The 20,925-nt window shown below is 39.6% G+C and overlaps 2 protein-coding genes across 4 annotated transcripts in view; one reads left to right on the plus strand and one right to left on the minus strand.

Annotated features, from left to right (window-relative positions):
- Positions 1 to 20,925, minus strand: part of Immp2l (inner mitochondrial membrane peptidase subunit 2) — an 871,559-nt gene that overhangs the window by 58,662 nt on the left and 791,972 nt on the right. The gene's annotated exons all lie outside the window — the stretch shown is intronic.
- LOC121139396 (transcription factor E2F4-like) lies at positions 15,192 to 16,531 on the plus strand. The gene is given in 2 exon segments (XM_040743202.1): positions 15,192 to 15,221; positions 15,223 to 16,531. Coding segments are annotated over 2 exon segments (1,233 nt in total). The 3' UTR covers positions 16,426 to 16,531.

Here is a 20,925-nt window from a genome sequence, read left to right on the forward strand (position 1 = left end):
GAGTGTAAAGGTGTAGTGGAATGTAATGTCCTCCATAGGTATCCAAACTCTTGGTTCCCACATGGCTGCCCTGTTAGGGGGCTTAGGAGGTGTGATCTTGCTGGAGTAAGTACTTGGCGGCTATGGCTTCGAGGTTTCAGAGTCTCTCATCATTCCTTGTTTGTTCTCCCTGCTTCCTAAGATATGAACCCTCATGCTTGCCTGCTGCCAGGTTACCCAACAATGATAGTGTCAGACTCATCCTCTGGAACAGTAAGCCCAAATAAACCCTTTCACCTACAAGTAAACTTGCTGTGATCTTCTTATTTTAACCATGGTGATCTGAAAATTGTAATAGTTCTTTAGGGTAAATGAATGATTGACCACGGTGGAGAGGGATATATATATCATATAGGGATATTCATATTTATTTATTTATCTATCTCAGTGTTTTGTCTTTATAAGGCAAAACCAAAGTACTTAAGTGTCTTTTGTCCTTTCTTTTTCGATCTAAAAATTTTTTTACAGGTATATATCATCTTTTGAAATTATATAACCCTTCACCCATTTTCCCTAGATACCCATTTCTCACCTCTGTCTGCACATAAATGCTCCCTTTTCACTTAGAAAATTTCATTTAATGTACGCTTACATGACTTTTGTATAACTACATAAAATCTAGGAATCCAAATTGAAAGAAAACATGGTATCTTTTTCCGAGACTGGCTACAATTATTTAATATGATAAACTCTCTCCAGTTTCATCCATTTTTTCTGCACAAATGATGTTAAGGCATTCTTCTTTGGTACTAAAGGTATTCCATATATATGTATATATGAACAGCATTTTCCATATCCATTCATATTGGCAGCTATCTTGGATGTAGAAGTTAAGGATTGTGAAACAGCTATAGGAAACAATGTGGATGCAAAGAGTGCATGTATCTCTCATATGCTTACTAGCCATTCAGTAAATACCTAGGAATGGTGTAAGTCAGTCATATGGTAGATCTATTTTTAATGTTTTTACTATTTTTTAAGAGTTTCCACAATGATTCCCCTAGATTTTTGGACTAGTTTATATTTCAAAGAAGAGTGTATCCTTTTGTCCAATCCATGTTAGCATCTGTTACTTTTTTGTTTTTTAATGACTGACATTCTAACTAGAGTAAGATGGAATTTCAGTGTAGTTTTGATTTGCATTAGTCAGATGGTTAGTGTGGCTGAATGTATTTTCATATTTATTGGGCCTTTGATTTCCTCTTTTGAGAACTGTTCATTTCATCATCCCATTTACTGGGTGAGTTATTTTCTTAGCTTTTTGAAATTCTTCCCCAAAACTACTTATTCATCCTATGTGTTCTACACAAGGATTGCCTCTGGTTCTGAAGGCTGTCTCTTCACCTGTCCAACTGCCTCAGTACCGTGTAGAAGCTTTAGAATTCCATGAAGCTCCGTGTGTTAATTGATGACCTTATTTCCTAAACAGTAAGAATACTATTCAGAAAGCCCCTATCTATGACAGAACCTTGAAGTCTATTCCCCACTTTTTCTCAAAAAATTTCAGGGTTACATTAATGTCTTTGATCCCTTAGAGTTGATGTTTGTCCAGGCAGAGAGGAACGAATTTAGTGTCATTCTTTTGCATTTTCCAGATTTGTTAAAAAGGGTGACCCCCCACCATGTGTATGTATTGTCTCTTTGTCAAACGTCAGATGGCTGTATATATTTACATCTGTATCACCTATTCTATCCCGTTGATCTATATGTAATTGTAGGCACTGTGACTTTGTAATATTAGTTGAATCAAGATTGCTTCGTCTATCCGAGGTCTTTTTTGCTTCCAAATGACGTTATTTTTTTTCTTGTTTTGTTTTGTTTCCTATTTCTGTAAAACTGACATTGGGACATTGATGCAATTGCATTGAGCTTGTAGATTGCATTTGGAGAGATAACTGTTGCACAATATTTTTTTCGTCTTTTTGTTATGAATATACAAGATTACTAGACTCTATGATTACCAATGTCTCTATAAGTATACATTTATGTATCTGTTGATTTCACCTACTGTGTTTTAAAGTCTTGCTTTCAATTCTGTTAAACAAAATAAAGGTCCTAGGAGGCCCACACTTTTATTTTCAAGGCTTGCATTCTGGGATCTCTGGCTTTATATGAACATGGCAGCCTAGGAGCTCTGAAATCTTGAAAATCCTCTGCTGTTCACTTCCCCACCACTTCAAAGAGGAAGTAGAGAAGCTAAGCATGCCCATATTGAGATAATCAAAACAAACAAGACAAACAAACAAACAAAAACATCTACATTGTGAAGGGATGTGGGAAAGAGAAAATAATTTGCCTGGAATAAGAAGCTGGGATGATAATACAATCTTACACATTAGGGGAAAACAGAAGAATAATGCAGCAGATCAAGCATCAGACACTATTGCATGGTCAGGCTGCAAAGGATTTGAGACAACAAATAAATAAAAAATAAGGACCTTCACTTATACATGAGATAAATGCACTAAGAGGCTTACTAAATTGCTAGAGCTCATGATCATAACAGCAACACCCTTGTTAATTGTTATTTCAACTAAATTGCTTTACTCTACAACAGAATATGTAAAGCCTTTTATCCAATAGTAGGCACGAACTATGCTAAATGCTTAACTGATGTAAGGGAGAATGCGGGAGATTAGAAGGAAAACCACTAACATTCACTAACTCTGTCATTTCTTAGTAAATCAATGATGTTTAAACCTTGGAAACTTTCGACCTCATAAAGTCTAGTTAAAAAGTTTTAAAAATATCTGCTCAAAGGTTCTTAGATACTAGAAAGGGAATGAATGGCGCATAGAGGCTTCCTTTAAACAACACATTTCTTTCCATTTGATAATTCTTAATCTAAAAGCTGGGATAGTACAAATTAGCACACACCATTTGACAATTAACTCTCAAGATGAAATCCCATGCAGTGTTAGACCTGTATATAAAATAGCTCACATTCCAGTGGGATGCTAGGTTCTAAATTTTGGGGGCAATAACAAGATATAACCTTTTAAAACAATAAAATGTAAGAAGTAGAAATTTATTCACTGCACATGGCCCTTAAATGGACATTCATACTGGAAGATGCCATTGAGCATGACACAGTATTTCATAACAGTTGTTCAAAGGAAAACAGCCAAATAGAAAATGACCAAAAATAGGTGGTTAATCTTTTGAAAGTGTGTGTGTGTGTGTGTGTGTGTGTGTGTGTATACATCTACATATGTGTATGTACAAATAGGAATGATGAAGTATGAATATAAGCAGTGGAGAGAAATTGTACCATTAGCATCACTGTACATCAAAGATTTCTTATTTAGAAAGACTTGAGTTATGTAACAATAGCATAGAAAAAAGATGGCATGGCTGTCTTTACCTATTTACCATAATGATTTAGTGGTGCCATCCAAGCTTCCTGGTAAACATGTCATGAGATTCTATAACACCTGGGATATGGCATGAAACCACTATCAAGAACTTTAGCATCTCATAATTTCATCTGATGAGTCTTTCTCCATTCTTTTCTTTAAGCTTATATATTTCCCTCCAAGACTCTACCTGTTTCAGATGGCTGTCATTAAAAATGAGGTCAATGGTAAAGGGTTGTGCTGGAGGGGGAAAATCTCATGCCATGGATCACCAGTGTTTTCTACATTTTTCTGTTATGATAACAATAATGATGCTCCAATTAGCACTATCCGTGAATACTGAACTTCTCACAAGGTGAATAATACTTATGTTACAGATAACAGGTTAGCTAGACAGTCATTGTTCAGAAAATCCAGACTTAATAGCTGATAGATGCAGATTTTCTACCTATGAATCTTCCTTCCTTCCTTCCTTCTTTCTTTTCTTCCTTCCTTCCTTCCTTTCTTTTAGAAATCTGTCATCTCTTTCCTGAGCATCTATCTCGACCCAAAGACATATCTGTTGTGGATTAAATCTCAGCTATTGCTTCTCCTCTCCCTGATTTCCTATGAGTACAGAAATAGTTCATAGAAAGTGAAAAGTTATTTTTGGATTAGGTGGTATTAACCTAGAATATGAATTCTGGAAATTTAATTTAGGTTTTTTAAGCAAACAGATACACATCTGTTTACTACTTAGTATAAAGTGAACTATAATTAAACTCATAAAACAATGTTATAAAAACTAATATACAAAGGGAACTTTGTATTTTCATGGTACTGTAACATATTTGCAGTAAGAGTATTCTGGTGTTAAGTGAAGATTCAATCTCACTTCACTGTTTAATCACCCACAAAACTGTTTATTGCCCTATATATTCTTCCAACAAGAGCATCATCCTTTTAATGTGCCCCTCAGAAAACTAGGCGACATGGTGTGCTAATAAAATATTCTACTGTCTCAAATAACATTGCCAAATTTTAATCTGACCATCAGGTTCTGGTAATATATACTAACTGCTACCATACTTTACTGAACCAGTTTGTTACTCAAAGTTGAATGACCCAAGTCAAGGGATTTAGACACCAATAATATTTGCAACATAAACTATGCATTAAAAATGTTGAATTTTGAAAATACATGTTTTTCAAATTAACCTATACAACTTGAATTTTTAGGGAAGTGCTTGACACATTTGTTATGCTTGAATGTTCTTATTGAAGAATAAGGTCCCAAAATCTGATAAGGGATCAGAGACAGCCCCTGCTCCCACTGCTAGGAGTCCCACAAAAGACAAGCTACACAACTGTAACATACATGCAGAGTCCCACAAGAAGACAAACTATACAACTAACATACATGCAGAGGGCCCAGGTCAGTGCCATGCAGGCTCCCTGCTTGTCAGATCCATCTCTGTGAGTCCAGGTTATTTGATTCTATGGGTTTTCTCACGGTGTCCTTAACAACTCTGGCTCCTACAATCCTTCCTCCCCATCTTCTGCAGGATTCCCTGAGCTCCACCCAATATTTGGCTGTTGGTTTCTGCATCTGCTCCAGCCTTAATACAAGGGGCAGTGTCTAGTCTTAACTGCAACTTGATATACTATGTTTGGTTGGTATCCATGGCATGCCTCCCTATTCTGAAGAGAAACAGAAGAGGTTTGGATGGGGGGACCATAGGGAAGATTCGGGGAGGGGGGATTGGGAGGAGAGTTGAGAGGGGAAACTACCATTGTAATCATCATCATCATCATTAAAAAGTGTTCTTATTGGTATATATGCATTTACAGCATTAGTTCTCAATCTGTGGGTTCTGACCCATTTGGAAAAATCCTATCTCCAAAACTATTCACATTAAGATTCTTAACAGTAACAAAATGACAGTTATGAAGTAGCAGTGACTGTAATTTTATGGTTGGAGGTCACCACAACATGAGGAACTGTATTAAAAGGTCAAAGCACTGGAAAGGTTGAGAACCACAGCTATAGCTTTCTTTGCAAGGCTTTAAAATAAACTGTAAGTTACTAAGTACCTTTAACTTTTAATAATAATCTTTTTACAATCATTAGGAAAAATAAAATACACTTTCTAAACAAAAACATTTTAGTAGTTTCTATGCTATAAATGATAATAAATGTTCAGAAGCTAAAATATTATTTAAGATTTTGATTGTCAGCCAGGTTTTGGTGGTGGCACAAGCCTTCACCTAGCACTGGGGAGGCAGAGGCAGGTAGAACTCTGTGAGTTCAAGGCCAACTTGGTCTACAAAGATAGTTCTAGGAGAGCCAATGATGCACAAAGAAACCCTATCTCAAAGAACAAAACCAGTCTTGATGGTCACCACTGGAGAGATGGGTCAGTGGTGAAGAGCGCTTGTTCCTTCTTCACCAAGCGCACACACACCATGACTCACAAGCATTTATAACTCCATGCCCTCTTCTGGCTTCTTTAGGTACCAAGAACACAGGTGGGGCACAGATTTTATAGGCAAAATATCCATGCACATACAATAAAAAAATCTTGATTGTGAGGTTCTAAATTTGTAGTTTAACTTGACACTCAGATATGTATATTGTATGATAGTCAAAACTGTTTTATAGAACTTTGCTTATTGCGTAAATACTCATCATCTTGTTTGTTCCACACTGTGCAGAGAGCTTGGAAGCAAGTTAGACAGATAAAAAGAGCTCTTCTCCAAAGAAGCTTGGAACCTGCCAATGGGAAGGACTCCTAAACAGATCGTTGGCATGTTCTCCAGAAAGATACAGGGAGTTGTCACAAGGTGTAGTGGGTAAAAGAGCTGATGAGGGTGAATCTCAATGGAGCAAGTTTGCTGTGCTTCTACAGGGGAAAATGTTGCCTGTAGGAGAAACCATGTTAAGTATTAAAGAGAAATATAAGAGACCATGACAAAGATGTGATTGAACAAATTCTGATAGTTTGCTCTGGACCTATGGGGAAGTACTACTTTGGAAGGTTTATAAAAAGTTAAAACGATGTTAGGTTTTATATTATATAAGTGAAAAGGGCCCACTGAAGAAGCTTTACACAAAAGAGACAGGATAAAATATACATGTACAAAGACTATATTAGTGCCATTGGGATGGCAGATCTGATAGTCCTATTAAAGTTGAGAAGACTGCCTAGGGGGCCACTGTTAATATTTGGACTGAAAATGGAGAACGCACGAGTCAGAGTAATAATTGTGTAGATAAGAAAGAAGACACAGGCATGGGAAACACTGACTGTACTCTGGTAGTTGACAAAGGAAGATTAAAAATGGATACAATGGAAGGCATTTTACAAAGGAAGATTTTTTTTTAAAAAAAGTGGCTGCAATGCTCCAGTAGTAGATCACAGGGAATGATGATACTGCCCCACGGACAAAGTATGGATGGCTATGTTTAGAGTAGGAAGGAGGTAGATGTGGCTTCATCTGGGTGAGCTCTGGATCCCTGTGCGTTTCCCAAGTGACGATATGCATTATCAGACACATTTTGAAAGCAAGATGGAAGGAAGATTTTGACAGGCTGGACACTATGTTTATACCTCACTCACTACATGTATTATTCTGGAGCCATGGCTGTAGAGTATCTAATAGAGCTTGTATAGTCGGGATGGAAGTGTACCAAGCACTAAGCCCTAAGAAAGTCTGATTCTACACCAATCATCTACAAAGAACATTATCTAAGTTCCTATCAGGGAATTAAGTCTTGGGAAACTTTAAAATTATATTCACATTCATATCTTTATTCTACATGGCAACTCTTAATTTAAATTTAAGGCCCTGTTTTGATCACTGCCTTTTATAGAGAATATTGTTAAGACAGATAATTTTAAATACTGAGAATTAGAGAAAATTATGCTTCTCAATGGGACAAACTGGATTGCACTTAGCTGTGAAAGGAATGGTCAAGAATGTGGAAAGGGAACCAAGTTAACTCAATAGGAGGTTGTATTAGTTACCTGTCTTGTTTTAGAGTGAAAGGGAAGAAAGGCTATTTTGGCTCATAGTTCAAGGGTGAGGTCCATCAGAGATGGCGAATAATGATGACAAAAGCTTGAGACTTGCTGTCTATAGTCAAGAAGCAGAAAGTCCAAGTCTCGGGTACTCAGCTTGCTTCTTCCTTTTCGTTCAGACAGATAGCTAGGGTGTGTCCTCTTACTTCAATTAATGTAATCTAGAAACCCTCCCAGATATATACAGAGATATAACTCCAAACCAAGAGCTTATCTGTTGACAATTCAAGCTGTCAGAGGAGTTGATCCCTTTCTGTAACCTTTCTTTTTTCCTGTTCCCAGGGGTGGTTTACTCATGTAATTTTTACATGTATTACATGTGCCATGTGAGAAGTGGTAGAGTCATAATTCACAGCACAGTAGCAATGGTGGAGAAAGTGAAAAGTGTTCACATGGATGGTGACGGTACAGCCAAAATCATTGTCTGCTTAACATGAATGGTGGCGGTACATCCAAAATCATTGTCTGCTTCACATAGATGGTAATGATACATCCAAAATCACTGTCTGCTTCACATGGATGGTGACGGTACATCCAAAATCATTGTCTGCTTTCCCTGTGCTGTGTGAGACAGTGGCAAACCGAGGCAAGGCTTTCTAAGACCTGAATTGTGGGGTCGCCACTCAATGGGCTCAAGAAGATGTGAAAGAAAGTGAGATCAGGGCTGCCTGAAGAGGAGGGAAGCAGCATGAGGGCTCAGTTTCAGACACTACTGGCTTTATTAAACATCTAGGTAGACACAAGGTAGGAGGAAAATAAGGAAGACACGTTTCCAGTTGGATGAGGGAAGATGTTCAAGGAGAAAGGAAAGATGGATCCAGCCAGTCAATGAAGCTGTCGACGAAGAGGATAAAGAAGAAGGGATTGCTCGCCGTTTCCTGACCACCTTGTCAAAGGCAGCGTCTGTGGAGGAGGCAGTGTGCCAGCCTGGCTGAAGTGGGAGTGAGAGAATATGAGGAAAGGCATTGCAGACACTGAGTATAGTCAACTTCTTTTGGAGGAATTAACCAACGAAGAGTAATAGGAGACTGCGAAGGGCATAAGCAGAGAGGCGAGATTCTCTTTTAAGATGCAATAAGACCTCCCAGCATGTTAGCATGCTGCTTGGAAAGATTTTAAAGATAGAAAAATATTGATGATGCAGGAGACATGGTAGGAACTCCAAGCTCTACATCCTTCTATGTGAAAGCAATGGGCTTTGTTAAGCAATGGAGTGCCAGTCTCTGGTATGAACAAGCAGAGTTCTCAGGGCATGTGTCACTGAGCTGCTCAGTAAATAATAATCAATCAGTATCGACTTTCAGTCTCCCTACAAGAAAAACTCCTAATACACTCTGAATAGTTAGGGCATTCGAATCTCATCACAGTCTTGAAGATCAATTTTATCACTGATGCTTTCTAGAACCCCACACAAAACACCCACCTTTCTAATTTGGTTTGTTTCTGATTATGAATTGGACCACTTCCTAATCATCACAGTGCCTGGAAAATAAATGAGTGATAAAAGTAAACTATCCTGGTCACTGCATCCCTTTGATGTGTACTGCTGCAGAACATCACAGAGTGAAAAAAATACATAAAAAAGTCTTGGAGACCAAATATCTACCTAACCATGCAGAGACCTTTCCACAGCTTATCTTCTAAACCTTCAAATAAAAGACAAAGCTTAAACATTCTGTATAACTGCCATTGCTGAAGGGTCTTTCATATAAACAGCATAAGCATCTTAGCTGCCATTGTTTCTATGAGAACTATAATGCAAAGGTTGGCTGTATAGTCCTCATCCTTGGAGATGTAGCTAAAATGTCACTGGCACTTGGAAGTGTCTCTGGATCTCTCTAGGAATATCCTCTCCCTGTCTCCACTGAGTGATAGGGATACCCATGTTAAAACACTGAGCAGCCTACCCTGTCGTGATCTGTTTGCATTTCTGCCTCCTCCACAGACTGTGAGTGCCTTATCTGTCCTCCTCGGTGACATGCACAGAGTAGATATTAGCTAAATATTTGCCAAATTTAAATATAAATTTCGAAGTCGGGGTTGGTCAAACAAAATGGCACGATGCATAGGGAAGCAGTGGCGTGACTGGGTAGTGAGACCGTGGACGTAGACACGAGGAAGACAGGCGCATGCTCCATACACCCAGCATCTCTGACTGCTTTATAAAGAGACCCTCGTTTGCAAGGACTGCTCCAATAAATAACGTGAAGAAAATTTTTCACAGAGTCTGAGCATAAAACAGAATACAGAGATGCCCTTGTCTGTTCCACATACAGAATGGGTGGCTTCCATGTTTCCCTGAGAAAGCATACAAATGATCTAGCCCAAGCCTCAGCTCTAGGAGAATCCTAACATCAGTGAGATCACAGCTTTTAGAGTCTAATACAAGAGCCAGACGTAAGTGAGTGGAGCTTCCACTAAGTGAATTTTGGGGATTGTACTTCCCGGCAGAGGTGAGTTGCTTCTTAGCATCAGATTCACTCAGTCCCAGCCCAGTTATTCTTTTTCCCTGCTGTGAGGTCTCATCTTTGAATTTTCTGCTAAGCTTTTTAATAGACAATCTGCTCCAGCACTTTCAGAGAGAAAAGAAAAAGTGCTTTCTTTCTCTAGCAATGGCAGTTAAACCTTCCATTTAATATGAAATCAAGTGGGGACATCTGTGCTTCGTCATCAAAAAGAAAACGGTTTAATTTTTCTAATGATTATCTCTGTGTCAGCCGTGGGGTGAGAACACATTTGCCTTATTGTCACCTTGAGAACTGTGTCTTAATTCCCCATGTGCAGGCCCCAGATAGGATCATTCCCTATTAGGTTTTTATCTGCCTCTGAGAAGCTGCTTACTCTCTGTGTTGGACCTCCCTTCACATTAACTTTCAATTGGAAGCATCTTTTCAAATGAAGATAATCTGGATTGCATTTGTCTCGAGGAAACTGTAATAACTCGGCAGTAGATGGAAATGTTTTGGACTGCAAAGAGTTTTGAAGGCTCTTTTCCCATTATCAGTCACTTGTGTGGGCAAGCGTTAAAGTTCAGATAACAAATGCCATGCCAACAACAAACACAACAGAGGCTCTCATGTGTTTCCCACAGCTTCCCACATATAAAGCAAGAATCCTGTTGTCCTGATTCCCAGAGGGGTAACTACTAGGGAAAAATGGAATACTGAAAAGAAAGAAACCACTAGGCCATGTCGAAAGGGAGAAAAGAAGTGCTAACTCTGTTTTCCTCAAAACAATACACATGATTGGTGAGGGTTGTCTGGGTTTTATTTGTTCTGAAGTAAGTTTCAAAACTTCTAGTCCTACCTCAATACCTGGGACAGTTCAGAGGCTGCTGACTACTGTCACAGCTCTGAATACAGAATCACAACAGGTCATCACTGGGACCAGGCACACCCAAGAGGAAGACAGGGCCTAACAACAAAAGCCGCACATAAAATTCAAACTGGATTTGTAAGTTACACCTATATGCCAGGCTTGGTGGTAGGTCAGGGGTCATCTGTTCAGCTCTTCTATGGATAGATGAGATTGTAAGCTAGAACAGCATTTGTCCAGCCAAGTTTTAAATATTTGGCATCTGCAACCATCTAACATTGCAAAGCTCTACATAGGAAACGAAGCAGCTTCTTGGTGAGTTGAGCATGAGTACTCTACCAGAGAAACAATGGGCTGCTTAACAGAAATGATGACATCCTGAGGAAGAGATGGTTACAAAGGAAAGACAGAAAGAATGCCTTTCCTCTTTGTGCACTTCATATAAGCCCCCGACAATCAGGAGATTGAAGCTTTTGAATGATCAATGATTTCACTTCAATGGCAGCATCATGAACTCTTCTAGACTGAGATATGTAGCACTGGGGTCGAATGAGACACCTTTCCACCTACACTGACTATAAGGACAGAAGAATGAGCCATGAAAGGACTTCTTAGTGATGTGCACAATTGCATATATTCTATCAGAAGGCTCCATAAAGCAAAAAACTGATGTAGATATGTATCAATTAAGTACCTCTTAGGAGATTATAAATTATTACAGCAGTAATCATACATATAGAACGGTTATTAAAAGTTGGGAACTTACTGTGTACAGATGTCTAACCTAATTTACATATATTGTAAACATAACTGCCTTGGACACTGGGTTTTCATTTAACACCAGATCATGTCTGTGCTTCTGTCTAGCAGAGGCCTTATTGCACAGAATGCTTTGAGATATTCTCTAGCAGTTGTAGTCATATGCCTCCCAAAGACTGAGGGATCCTCTCAAGTAAAGGACACTGAAGGACATTTAAAATGTGCCACTCATTCTGTTTGCACCTGAAGGTATTTCTAAATTTTATTTCTCTTAAATGGTATTAAAAATTAACTTTTCAGAGTTCTTACCCAGAGAAAATATTTTTTTTTTGGCTTGGTAAACACTTTCTTAGATCATGAATGCACCTGAAAATGCTCTAAAATATGCAAAGTACTTAAGCCGTGGTACAATTGAAGAATTGTACTTTTCAAAACCTGTGCAGCTATAAGCCCTGATCACTCACTCCAGGTAAGAGATCAAGAAGATAGCCTTTAAAGTGGGCTCCTCACTGGCTAAAAAGTAGCAGATTTTTCCAGACCTATTTTGATGCAAGAAGGTTATCTTCATTCCCAAAGTCACCACACACACACACACACACACACACACACACACACCAAATCTTATTAATTTTTCTTTAAGTAGCTTTGTCTAAGAGGTCACACACAGGTCAGTGGCAGGCCAGTAGAAATGGACTAGTAAAGTCCTCCAGAAGTCTCTAAGGAAATCTCATCTGCTCAGTTGAGTTAATGTCCACTTGTATTTTGGACATATGCCCAGAAGCTAGCAGGCAACAGAATCTTTCATATGTACTACAATTCCCTCCAAACAGAAAGCATAGAATAAAGGAGTGAGCTCCTTGGAGAACAAGGGTAACCATAACAATGCATTGCACTCAACCCTGTGTTCGATTTTGAAACATTTTTCTCATTTTCTATTATTAATCAAGGGTTTTTAGGTTTAATTTTAACCATTCTCTTTTCCTGTAACACTGTATGTAATAGAACCCTCCTTTGAGCTGGGGAATAGCTCCATGGTAACAGATTCTCAAACATCAGCACAGGATGGAGCTTTCAGTGTGTGATCACAGCTCAGGGAAGGAGGAGGAGGAAAACGATGAAACCCATGTAGGGTTTCTTTCTTTCCTTCCTTGGGATAACATCGTGAGAAAAAGAAATCAGCAACCTCATGAGGTTACTGAGAATAGGGAGGGAAGGCGGAGTCAAGTGACAGACCAAGCTTAACATGCTAATGAGAGAGTCATGGAATTTCAAGATCTAAAACAAACCCTTTACTTTAGTTCCCTAAAGAGATGAAAAATGCATTTTTGTATTCAATAGCTGAAAAGAGGTCTCTTTTCTGATGCCACACTTTCTAGTATATATATGGAAATGGAGTCACTTACGTGCTTACTCAGCAGTCATTGAGATCCACTCTAATCAAACAGTCCTGTCGTGGGTACAGTGCTACAATCCATGTGCACAGGGCTTTATAGGATAAATTTTGGTGAAAGTACATTATGGGTAAAATGAAGTATGTGTTCCTATCATGAATAGCAGGCTGTGCCATATATGCTGGGTACCAAAGTTCCGTCGGAAGACTACTAATCAGAAAGTGGTCCTCTCATTAATTTTCTAGCCATCAGTATTAATACAGACAAATACCCTGGTCTTAAAAAAATAAATTCCTATTGTTTCCCTGCCAAATTCAGCCAGATCTCATCTAATAGATGCTAACTGGACAGAAAACAATTTGGCAGTTTCTCACGGGAGTTTTTGTTTGAAGTACCACTTTAAACTCTCATCATTTCTACTGGAAAGAGAGGTCTTACTGCAACAAAACTTTAAAAATATAGTGCATTTCAAGTTCAGATAGCCTTTAGGTATATGGGTGCTTCTAAAGTGCTAAAGGATGTTTAATGCCATTTGTTCTTCCAATCGTGTTTGCACTATTAATTTGGTTAATGGGTTAGTAATCCTTTCTTTATAGATAGCACGAAAGTAAACTTCAGCCTAGCACTTTTCTAAATTATTACATCTTCTGAACAAATGGGGTGCAGATTAATGAGGTTTTACTCAGAGCTCTGGAGTCACAGGGGCCTTAAATGAAGTGATGCATCCTTTTTTCCATTTAATGAAAATAACAATCATGAAATGTAAATTGGACTCTAAAGCAGGACAATAGAACTGAATCCGTACCTAAGAGCAATGACATCACTTTCAAAGTACATCTCTGCACATGAGAAGGCTCTGGACCCATCCTTCCCCACTGACAATATGAGTTGCAACCACTTATAGAAGACCAAGAGGTCACCTAACTTACACCCCCTTCTTAGCTGCACCAAGTCTCATAGTATTACATAAATACACACAATCTTACTTCACACTAACAGCTGATTAAAGAGGGCTTCTCATTTTCAGATTTTTCAATCATTAATGACAGCATAAGAATATAAGATCCTTGTGGTGGTCTGAATAAGAATGGCCCTCAGAGACCCATATGCGTGAATACTTAGTTCTCAGTAGGTGGAAATGTTGGGGAGGAATTAGGAGGCGGGGCCTTGCTGGAGGAGGTGTGTCACTGCAGGTACGCTTTAAGCTTTCAGAAACCCCTGGCCTCGCCTTTTTTGCTTGCTTCCTTATGCTTGCACCTCAGTTATTCCTACCACCACGCCTTTGCTCTGCCATCATGGACTCAAAAACGCTAAAACTAAAGACAAAAATAAACTCTTTTCTAAGTTACTTTGGCAAAAGAAATGTAACTGTAATACAATTACAGCTGAAATACATAACTGATAATTGATTGCAATTGTAAATGTAATATAATCTTCCTCCAAATGCTACAAATGTCTATGTGGATTCATTCACTAAAAAATATGTGCTTGAGGTATTACAATTGCACAAAATATTTTCTACATCAGGACATGATGTTTGAGCATGTAAATTGGTGCTGGAATTTTCTGTATAAGAAACAATTTCATCTCTACAAAATTTGTTCTTTAAAAAAATTCTGGGAATCTTCTGGATCAACAAACATCTATTTTAGAATGATTACTGACAATGCAGCTCTTAAATACAATAATAGCAAAGTCACATATAGGAGACATGAGTGTGTCAATGAAAGAAACTTATGATCTTACAGGGAGGTCAGGGACATCTACTTTATCTTTGTTTTACTAAATTAATTAGGAAGACAGCGCTATTATCTGAATGTAATATCATTATTCTTGAAGGCACTCCTCATGAATCCATCAAGCTCAAAATAAACTTTCCTTTTACTTCTAATCTCCTAGTCAACCAAGATGTCATTAAAAATATTAAGAACTACTTAGTGTCTTGGGGGGTTTCTTGTATTGATCCAAGATGACAAAGAAAGAACTATTGAAAGTAGCATGATTTGTACCTTGAGCTCTAACATTAAGCCTTGAAGTTTTAACCTGAAAAGTAAATATATTCTGTTGGTCTTGGCACCACATTTTTAGCAATCTGAAAGGCATTAAATGTAGAATCTAGTATAAAACTATAGTACATAATACTTTATGTATTTGAAAAGAAAAACTACATATAAAAGTCAGTAGAACAAAGAGGAGTCATGTTTATTTCCTTGTATAAGATACTATATGCCGGGCCTGGCTAAGGGGAGGCGGGCGGGCGGGCGGGCGCGATGGCGGAGGCCGGGCCACAGGCGCCGCCGCCCCCCGGGCACTCCAAGCAGGCACGAGAAGAGTCTGGGACTTCTCACCACCAAGTTCGTGTCGCTTCTGCAGGAAGCCAAGGACGGTGTGCTTGACCTCAAGCTGGCAGCCGACACTCTAGCTGTGCGGCAGAAACGGCGGATTTACGACATCACCAACGTGTTGGAAGGTATTGGTCTGATCGAGAAAAAATCCAAGAACAGCATCCAGTGGAAGGGTGTGGGGCCAGGTTGCAATACCCGGGAGATTGCCGACAAGCTGATTGAGCTCAAGGCAGAGATCGAGGAGCTGCAGCAGCGGGAGCAAGAACTTGACCAGCACAAGGTGTGGGTGCAGCAGAGCATCCGGAATGTCACGGAGGACGTCCAGAACAGCTGTTTGGCCTACGTGACTCATGAGGACATCTGCAGGTGCTTTGCTGGAGACACCCTGCTTGCCATCCGGGCCCCATCGGGCACCAGTCTAGAGGTGCCCATCCCAGAGGGTCTCAATGGTCAAAAGAAGTACCAGATCCACTTAAAGAGCATGAGTGGTCCCATCGAGGTGCTGCTAGTGAACAAGGAGGCGTGGAGTTCACCACCTGTGGCTGTGCCTGTCCCTCCTCCTGAGGATCTGCTCCAGAGCCCACCTGCTGTTTCCACCCCTCCACCTCTGCCCAAGCCTGCCTTATCTCAACCCCAAGAAGCCTCTCGTCCATGCAGTCCCCAGCTAACTACCCCTGCTCCTGTCCTTGGCAGCCCTGAAGTCTCAGAGGTGGCAGGCCAGACAGCTGAGATTGCAGTGAGTGGTGGCCCTGGAACTGAAAACAAGGATGGTGGTGAGCTCAGCTCACTGCCACTGGGCCTGACAGCACTGGACACTCGGCCTCTGCAGTCTTCTGCCCTCCTGGACAGCAGCAGCAGCAGCAGCAGCAGTAGCAGCAGTAGCAGCAGCATTTCATCTGGACCCAACCCTTCTACCTCCTTTGAGCCCATCAAGGCAGACCCCACTGGTGTTCTGGATCTCCCCAAAGAGCTGTCAGAAATCTTCGATCCCACACGAGAGTGCATGAGCTCCGAGCTGCTGGAGGAATTGATGTCTTCAGAAGTGTTTGCCCCCCTTCTCCGACTGTCTCCACCCCCGGGAGACCACGATTACATCTACAACCTGGATGAGAGTGAAGGTGTCTGTGATCTCTTTGATGTTCCTGTTCTCAACCTCTGACCACAGGGACGTGTCCTGTGCAGCTGCAACCCAGACTGTCTGGATTAGGAGCCAACTAGGGACTGCCCCCAACCCCCACTCCCACCCCCAGCTTGAGAGCCCTGACTCTTGACTTACTTAGCCTTCCCCAGATGCTCAGTTCTGGCCATGCTACCCTGTCTTGCACTAGCACTTGTACTGTGCTAGCAGAGCAGGGGAGAGAGCTTAACCCTCTCCAATAGAACCCAAAGTGTTTGCCTTTCCTTTTCTGAAGCCTTCCCCAGCCAGGCTCAGCTGCCACCTAGTGGCACATCTGCCCTGCACTACCAGCCACTCTTCTCCTAAGGAGGGAGAGGGGGTGGGGCTGGGTAGTTGCCACCTGCTCACCCTGCAGCTTTGTGTCCTGAAACTCGGAGATGGCCAGGGTAGAGGGGGTTGATAAGAAGGAATTGTTATGTCTAGATAGGAATCTGGGTGGGCTGGTCCCTGAAGAGTGGCCCAACTTCCTGATACCCCATACCCACTCCCCTCACTTCCGTTTATTCACTTACCCTCATTTAGAGCCATTTGCAGAGATTTAGAAAGATTTACAGTAACGAATGGATTCCTATATAAAGATTATTTTTATACTTTTTTCAGCAAAAGGAAATTGTAATATTTGTACAGCATCCAAGTGAATAAAGACATGCCTAAGGCTAAAAAAAAAAAAAAAAAAAAAAAAAAAAAAAGATACTATATGCCAGCCGGGCATTGGTGGCACACGCCTTTAATCCCAGCACTCGGGAGGCAGAGGCAGGTGGATCTCTGTGAGTTCGAGGCCAGGCTGGACCGACAACCTCCAAAACAGAGAAACCCTGTCTCGTAAAACCAAAAAAAAAAAAAAAAAGATATTATATGCCTATAATGATTCAGGTAGCTAACGTTAATGGTGGCTACAGGTCTCTAATCATAAGCATTATCATGGGAAACTAAATAAAGTGGAAAGTTACAGAAAAGCAAACAAGATTACTAATGCAGTTTCAAATTTTCACAAGTTTTGTATGAGGAAAGGGGCAGTGGGGTAGTAAATGCTATGCTTCTCAATACATGTCAGGAAAATGATGCTAGTGTGGTAAAGCTATGGGTCAAAGGAAATGATCAGTATTTATTTTTGAAACCATTTTTATCATCTTTATTTTTTCTCAATAATGCTACTATCATCACTTTGTATTTAGTATTGTAAAGTCAGTACTGGTATGTTGCTCATATGGCCCTTTCTACATTTGATTTCTCAATCATTCTACACTTGATTTCTCAATCAAGACATGTAATGGTGGATGTTCTTCTGTATATATGTTTGTCTTATTGGTTTGTGAATAAAACACTGATTGGCCAGTAGTTAGGCAGGAAGCATAGGCGGGGCTAAGAGACAAGGAGAATTCTGGAGAGGGGACTCAGGGAGAGAGAGGTCTTGAGGGAGACGTCATGTAGCCGCTGAAAGAGTAACATGCTGGAGCCATCTCTGGTAAGATAAGGCCATGTAGAAATACATAGACTAAAAGTTGTGGATTAATAATTAAAAAGAGAGCTAGCCAGTAAGAAGCCTGAGCTATCAGTCAAGCAGTTTCTAATTAACATAAGCCTCAATGTGTTTATTTGGAACTGAAGGAGTGGGACTAGGCAGAACAGAACCTTTGTCGACACTTTGAAAATTAAGTTCTGGCTGTCATTTCTTGTAAGTACTTTCTATTTTATCCACAGAGTTCTGGCATAGCTGAAATTATTAAATTTATATAAAAGCATTGGGCTTAGTTCACATTTGAAATTTCTTTGATAGCTTAAAATGCTACTGTATTTTGTAATAGTTTAAGCATGCATTTTAGATATTGCATGCATGTTCTTTAGTTATATTTCTGGAGAATATTAACATTTTAAACTTTCTTTTCCAATTGTCTGATTTTAATCATTTTCCTTGACTATAATATTCAATGCTGGGTGATAAATCAATGTGGTAACATAAAATAACCTTATTTTATTCCTCATTTTAGAGGAAACATTCCTGATTTTTAAACCTCAGAATAATATTTAATACAAAATTCTGCTAGGTGATTCATTTAACTAGAGCAGAACCACCCTATTCTTAGCTGCTCTGGAAAATTAAACTATTAAACAGAGAATATATATTCTCAATCACATTTCATCATATAATGGGATGATAACATCATTTTCTCCTAATCCGTTAATCAATTAAGAATTTTAAGCTGTTATGATTTCAAGTATTACCTTCCCATAAATCTTCATATTTCCTCCTTTCCAGTTTTTCTTAATATATTATTAAATTTTGAGATGTTCATATAAGCACATAACATTTTTATCATATATATTCCCCGTTACTCCACTAATGCCTGCTATCTACCCTTCCCAACTTTGTGTCATCTTCTTCTTTTTATTCCTCTCTTTTCTGTTTTATTCCTCTCTTTACTGAATCCAATTTGTGCTGCTTATTTAATCACGAGTATGGGATCACCCACTGGGGGATGGTTGACCTACCAGGGTTCCTATCCTTAAAGAAAACTGATTCCTTCTTCCAGAAGCCATCAAGAGTCAATAAGTCCTCATCTAGGGATGAGGGCTCATGAGTTCCTCCCAGTTCGATAGTTAGCTTGATCTGTGCAGGTTTTTGTGTGCAGGCAACTACAGCTACTGTGAGTTTGAGTGCAGGGATCCTTTTATGTACAGAAGACAATTTCAGTCTGGTCCTCCCTGAACTCTGACCCTTAGAATCATTCTCTCTCCTCTTCTGAGATAGTCCATTTAGAAAAATAATAGTAGTAAGTTCACCCCTGGGGCCTAAGGATTCCATAACCCTGGGATCTTCAATAGGTTTATAGTACTAGGCATGGGTTCCCCACTATGATGTGGGCCTTAACTCCAACTAGAAAGTGGTTGGTTTTTTTTTAAATGCCTCTACTGTACCTATGGGCATATCTTGCTATGCTGATAATTATTATATCCTACAGTGTTCACAGCTGGGTAAGACAATTCATGACTTTGCCCCCTCCAATCACCTACACAGTACATTCAAGTACTATGAAAACTAGCCAGTATGCAGGAGCTTCAAAACTACTTAGAGATTTCATCTTCCCTTAGTCCAGAGTGACTAGTATTAAGGAAACAAAAGATAACAAGTGCTGGAGACAACATGGAGACTGGGGAACATACACAGTCTCTGGCCATACCTTTTCATTTTAGTGTTAAATATAAATGTAAGATATTCCTCAGTACATGCATTTACCTACATTTCTAAGAACAAAAAGCATTAGAGAAGTTTTCATATCTGTTTTCTCTGTTCTTACTATAAAGTCTGTGATAAACAATTATAGTCAAGGTAACACTACAAGGTAAGAGGCTTGGGAGATAGTTCAGTAGTAGGCTCTTACACAGCAAGCATGAGGGTCTGGGTTTGATTCTCTATACCAAGTGAAATAAAGAAAAAGGATCGTGAGAGAAAAGTAAAGTCAATGAGATGTCTGGCTCAGTGCAACATAGTTTTAGAAGAAGAGATTCCCTGTCTGTCATTTAATTTATTTGGGGTTTCAATTATACAGATCTCAAAACAGCTAAATGGAGAATTGGTCAACTAAGCCCAGAGTCTATATCTTCATGGCTCTAACTCACTATGAAGAAATGCCTAAAGAGAGTCCATCATTTGAGGATGAACTGGGACCCATCTGGCAGTCTTGATAGAACTAACTTTCTCCTCTGGGAAGAGATTTCAATGCAGGTTTGTCCAGGATAGCCTTTTTTGGGAGAAGAAGGCATTTCTATGAGGAAAGATCTCTTGCACCTTCACTATGAGGATGGCTGACTGTCAACAGTCATCACAGAACATGTTGTAAGTCATCTTTAGTGGTAAGCACTTCCATATACACTTTCTTCTCTAGCCTTCTAAACTCCAGGACATCTGATACTATCAGGCTCACTCTATGAACAAGCATGAGAGGCTTATTGAAGCCAAACAATTTACCCATAATATCCATGTTTATAAACAGAAGAGCCCACACTTCCAGTCAGGCATTGGTTTATGCTTGGAGTGTTATTCATTAGCAAGGAGGCAGAAATCACAGATCTCAGAGCATCAGGGCAAATATACTATAAATTTCCACATTATCTGATGCATCAAACTGGGGAAGAGGAGACCCAGCTTAATAAGAATGATATCTAATACCAAGGCAAAAAAAAATTATATCGAGAAGGGGGTAGGCAAAGGAGGAACAAAATAAGAGACCTAGGTGCCAGATCCAGAAGAAACCAATAGAAGGGTTCACAGATATTCCATGACACTCATACACAATCCCTTAGAGCATAGCAAAACTTAAAATAAGTTCCAGAAGGCAGTTATATGCATTATGGCCTCTTGCTACTGTGTGCTTTCATAGTATGACTTGGCTACAATTATTAATTAGGAGAATGCTGCCAGAAAAACTCATGTCACATCCTATGCACTTAACTTGCAAATGTTTTCCCCAGAAACAAAGCAGT

Source organism: Mesocricetus auratus, unplaced genomic scaffold, assembly GCF_017639785.1.
Source record: "Mesocricetus auratus isolate SY011 unplaced genomic scaffold, BCM_Maur_2.0 Super-Scaffold_15014, whole genome shotgun sequence".
Lineage (NCBI taxonomy): Eukaryota > Metazoa > Chordata > Mammalia > Rodentia > Cricetidae > Mesocricetus > Mesocricetus auratus.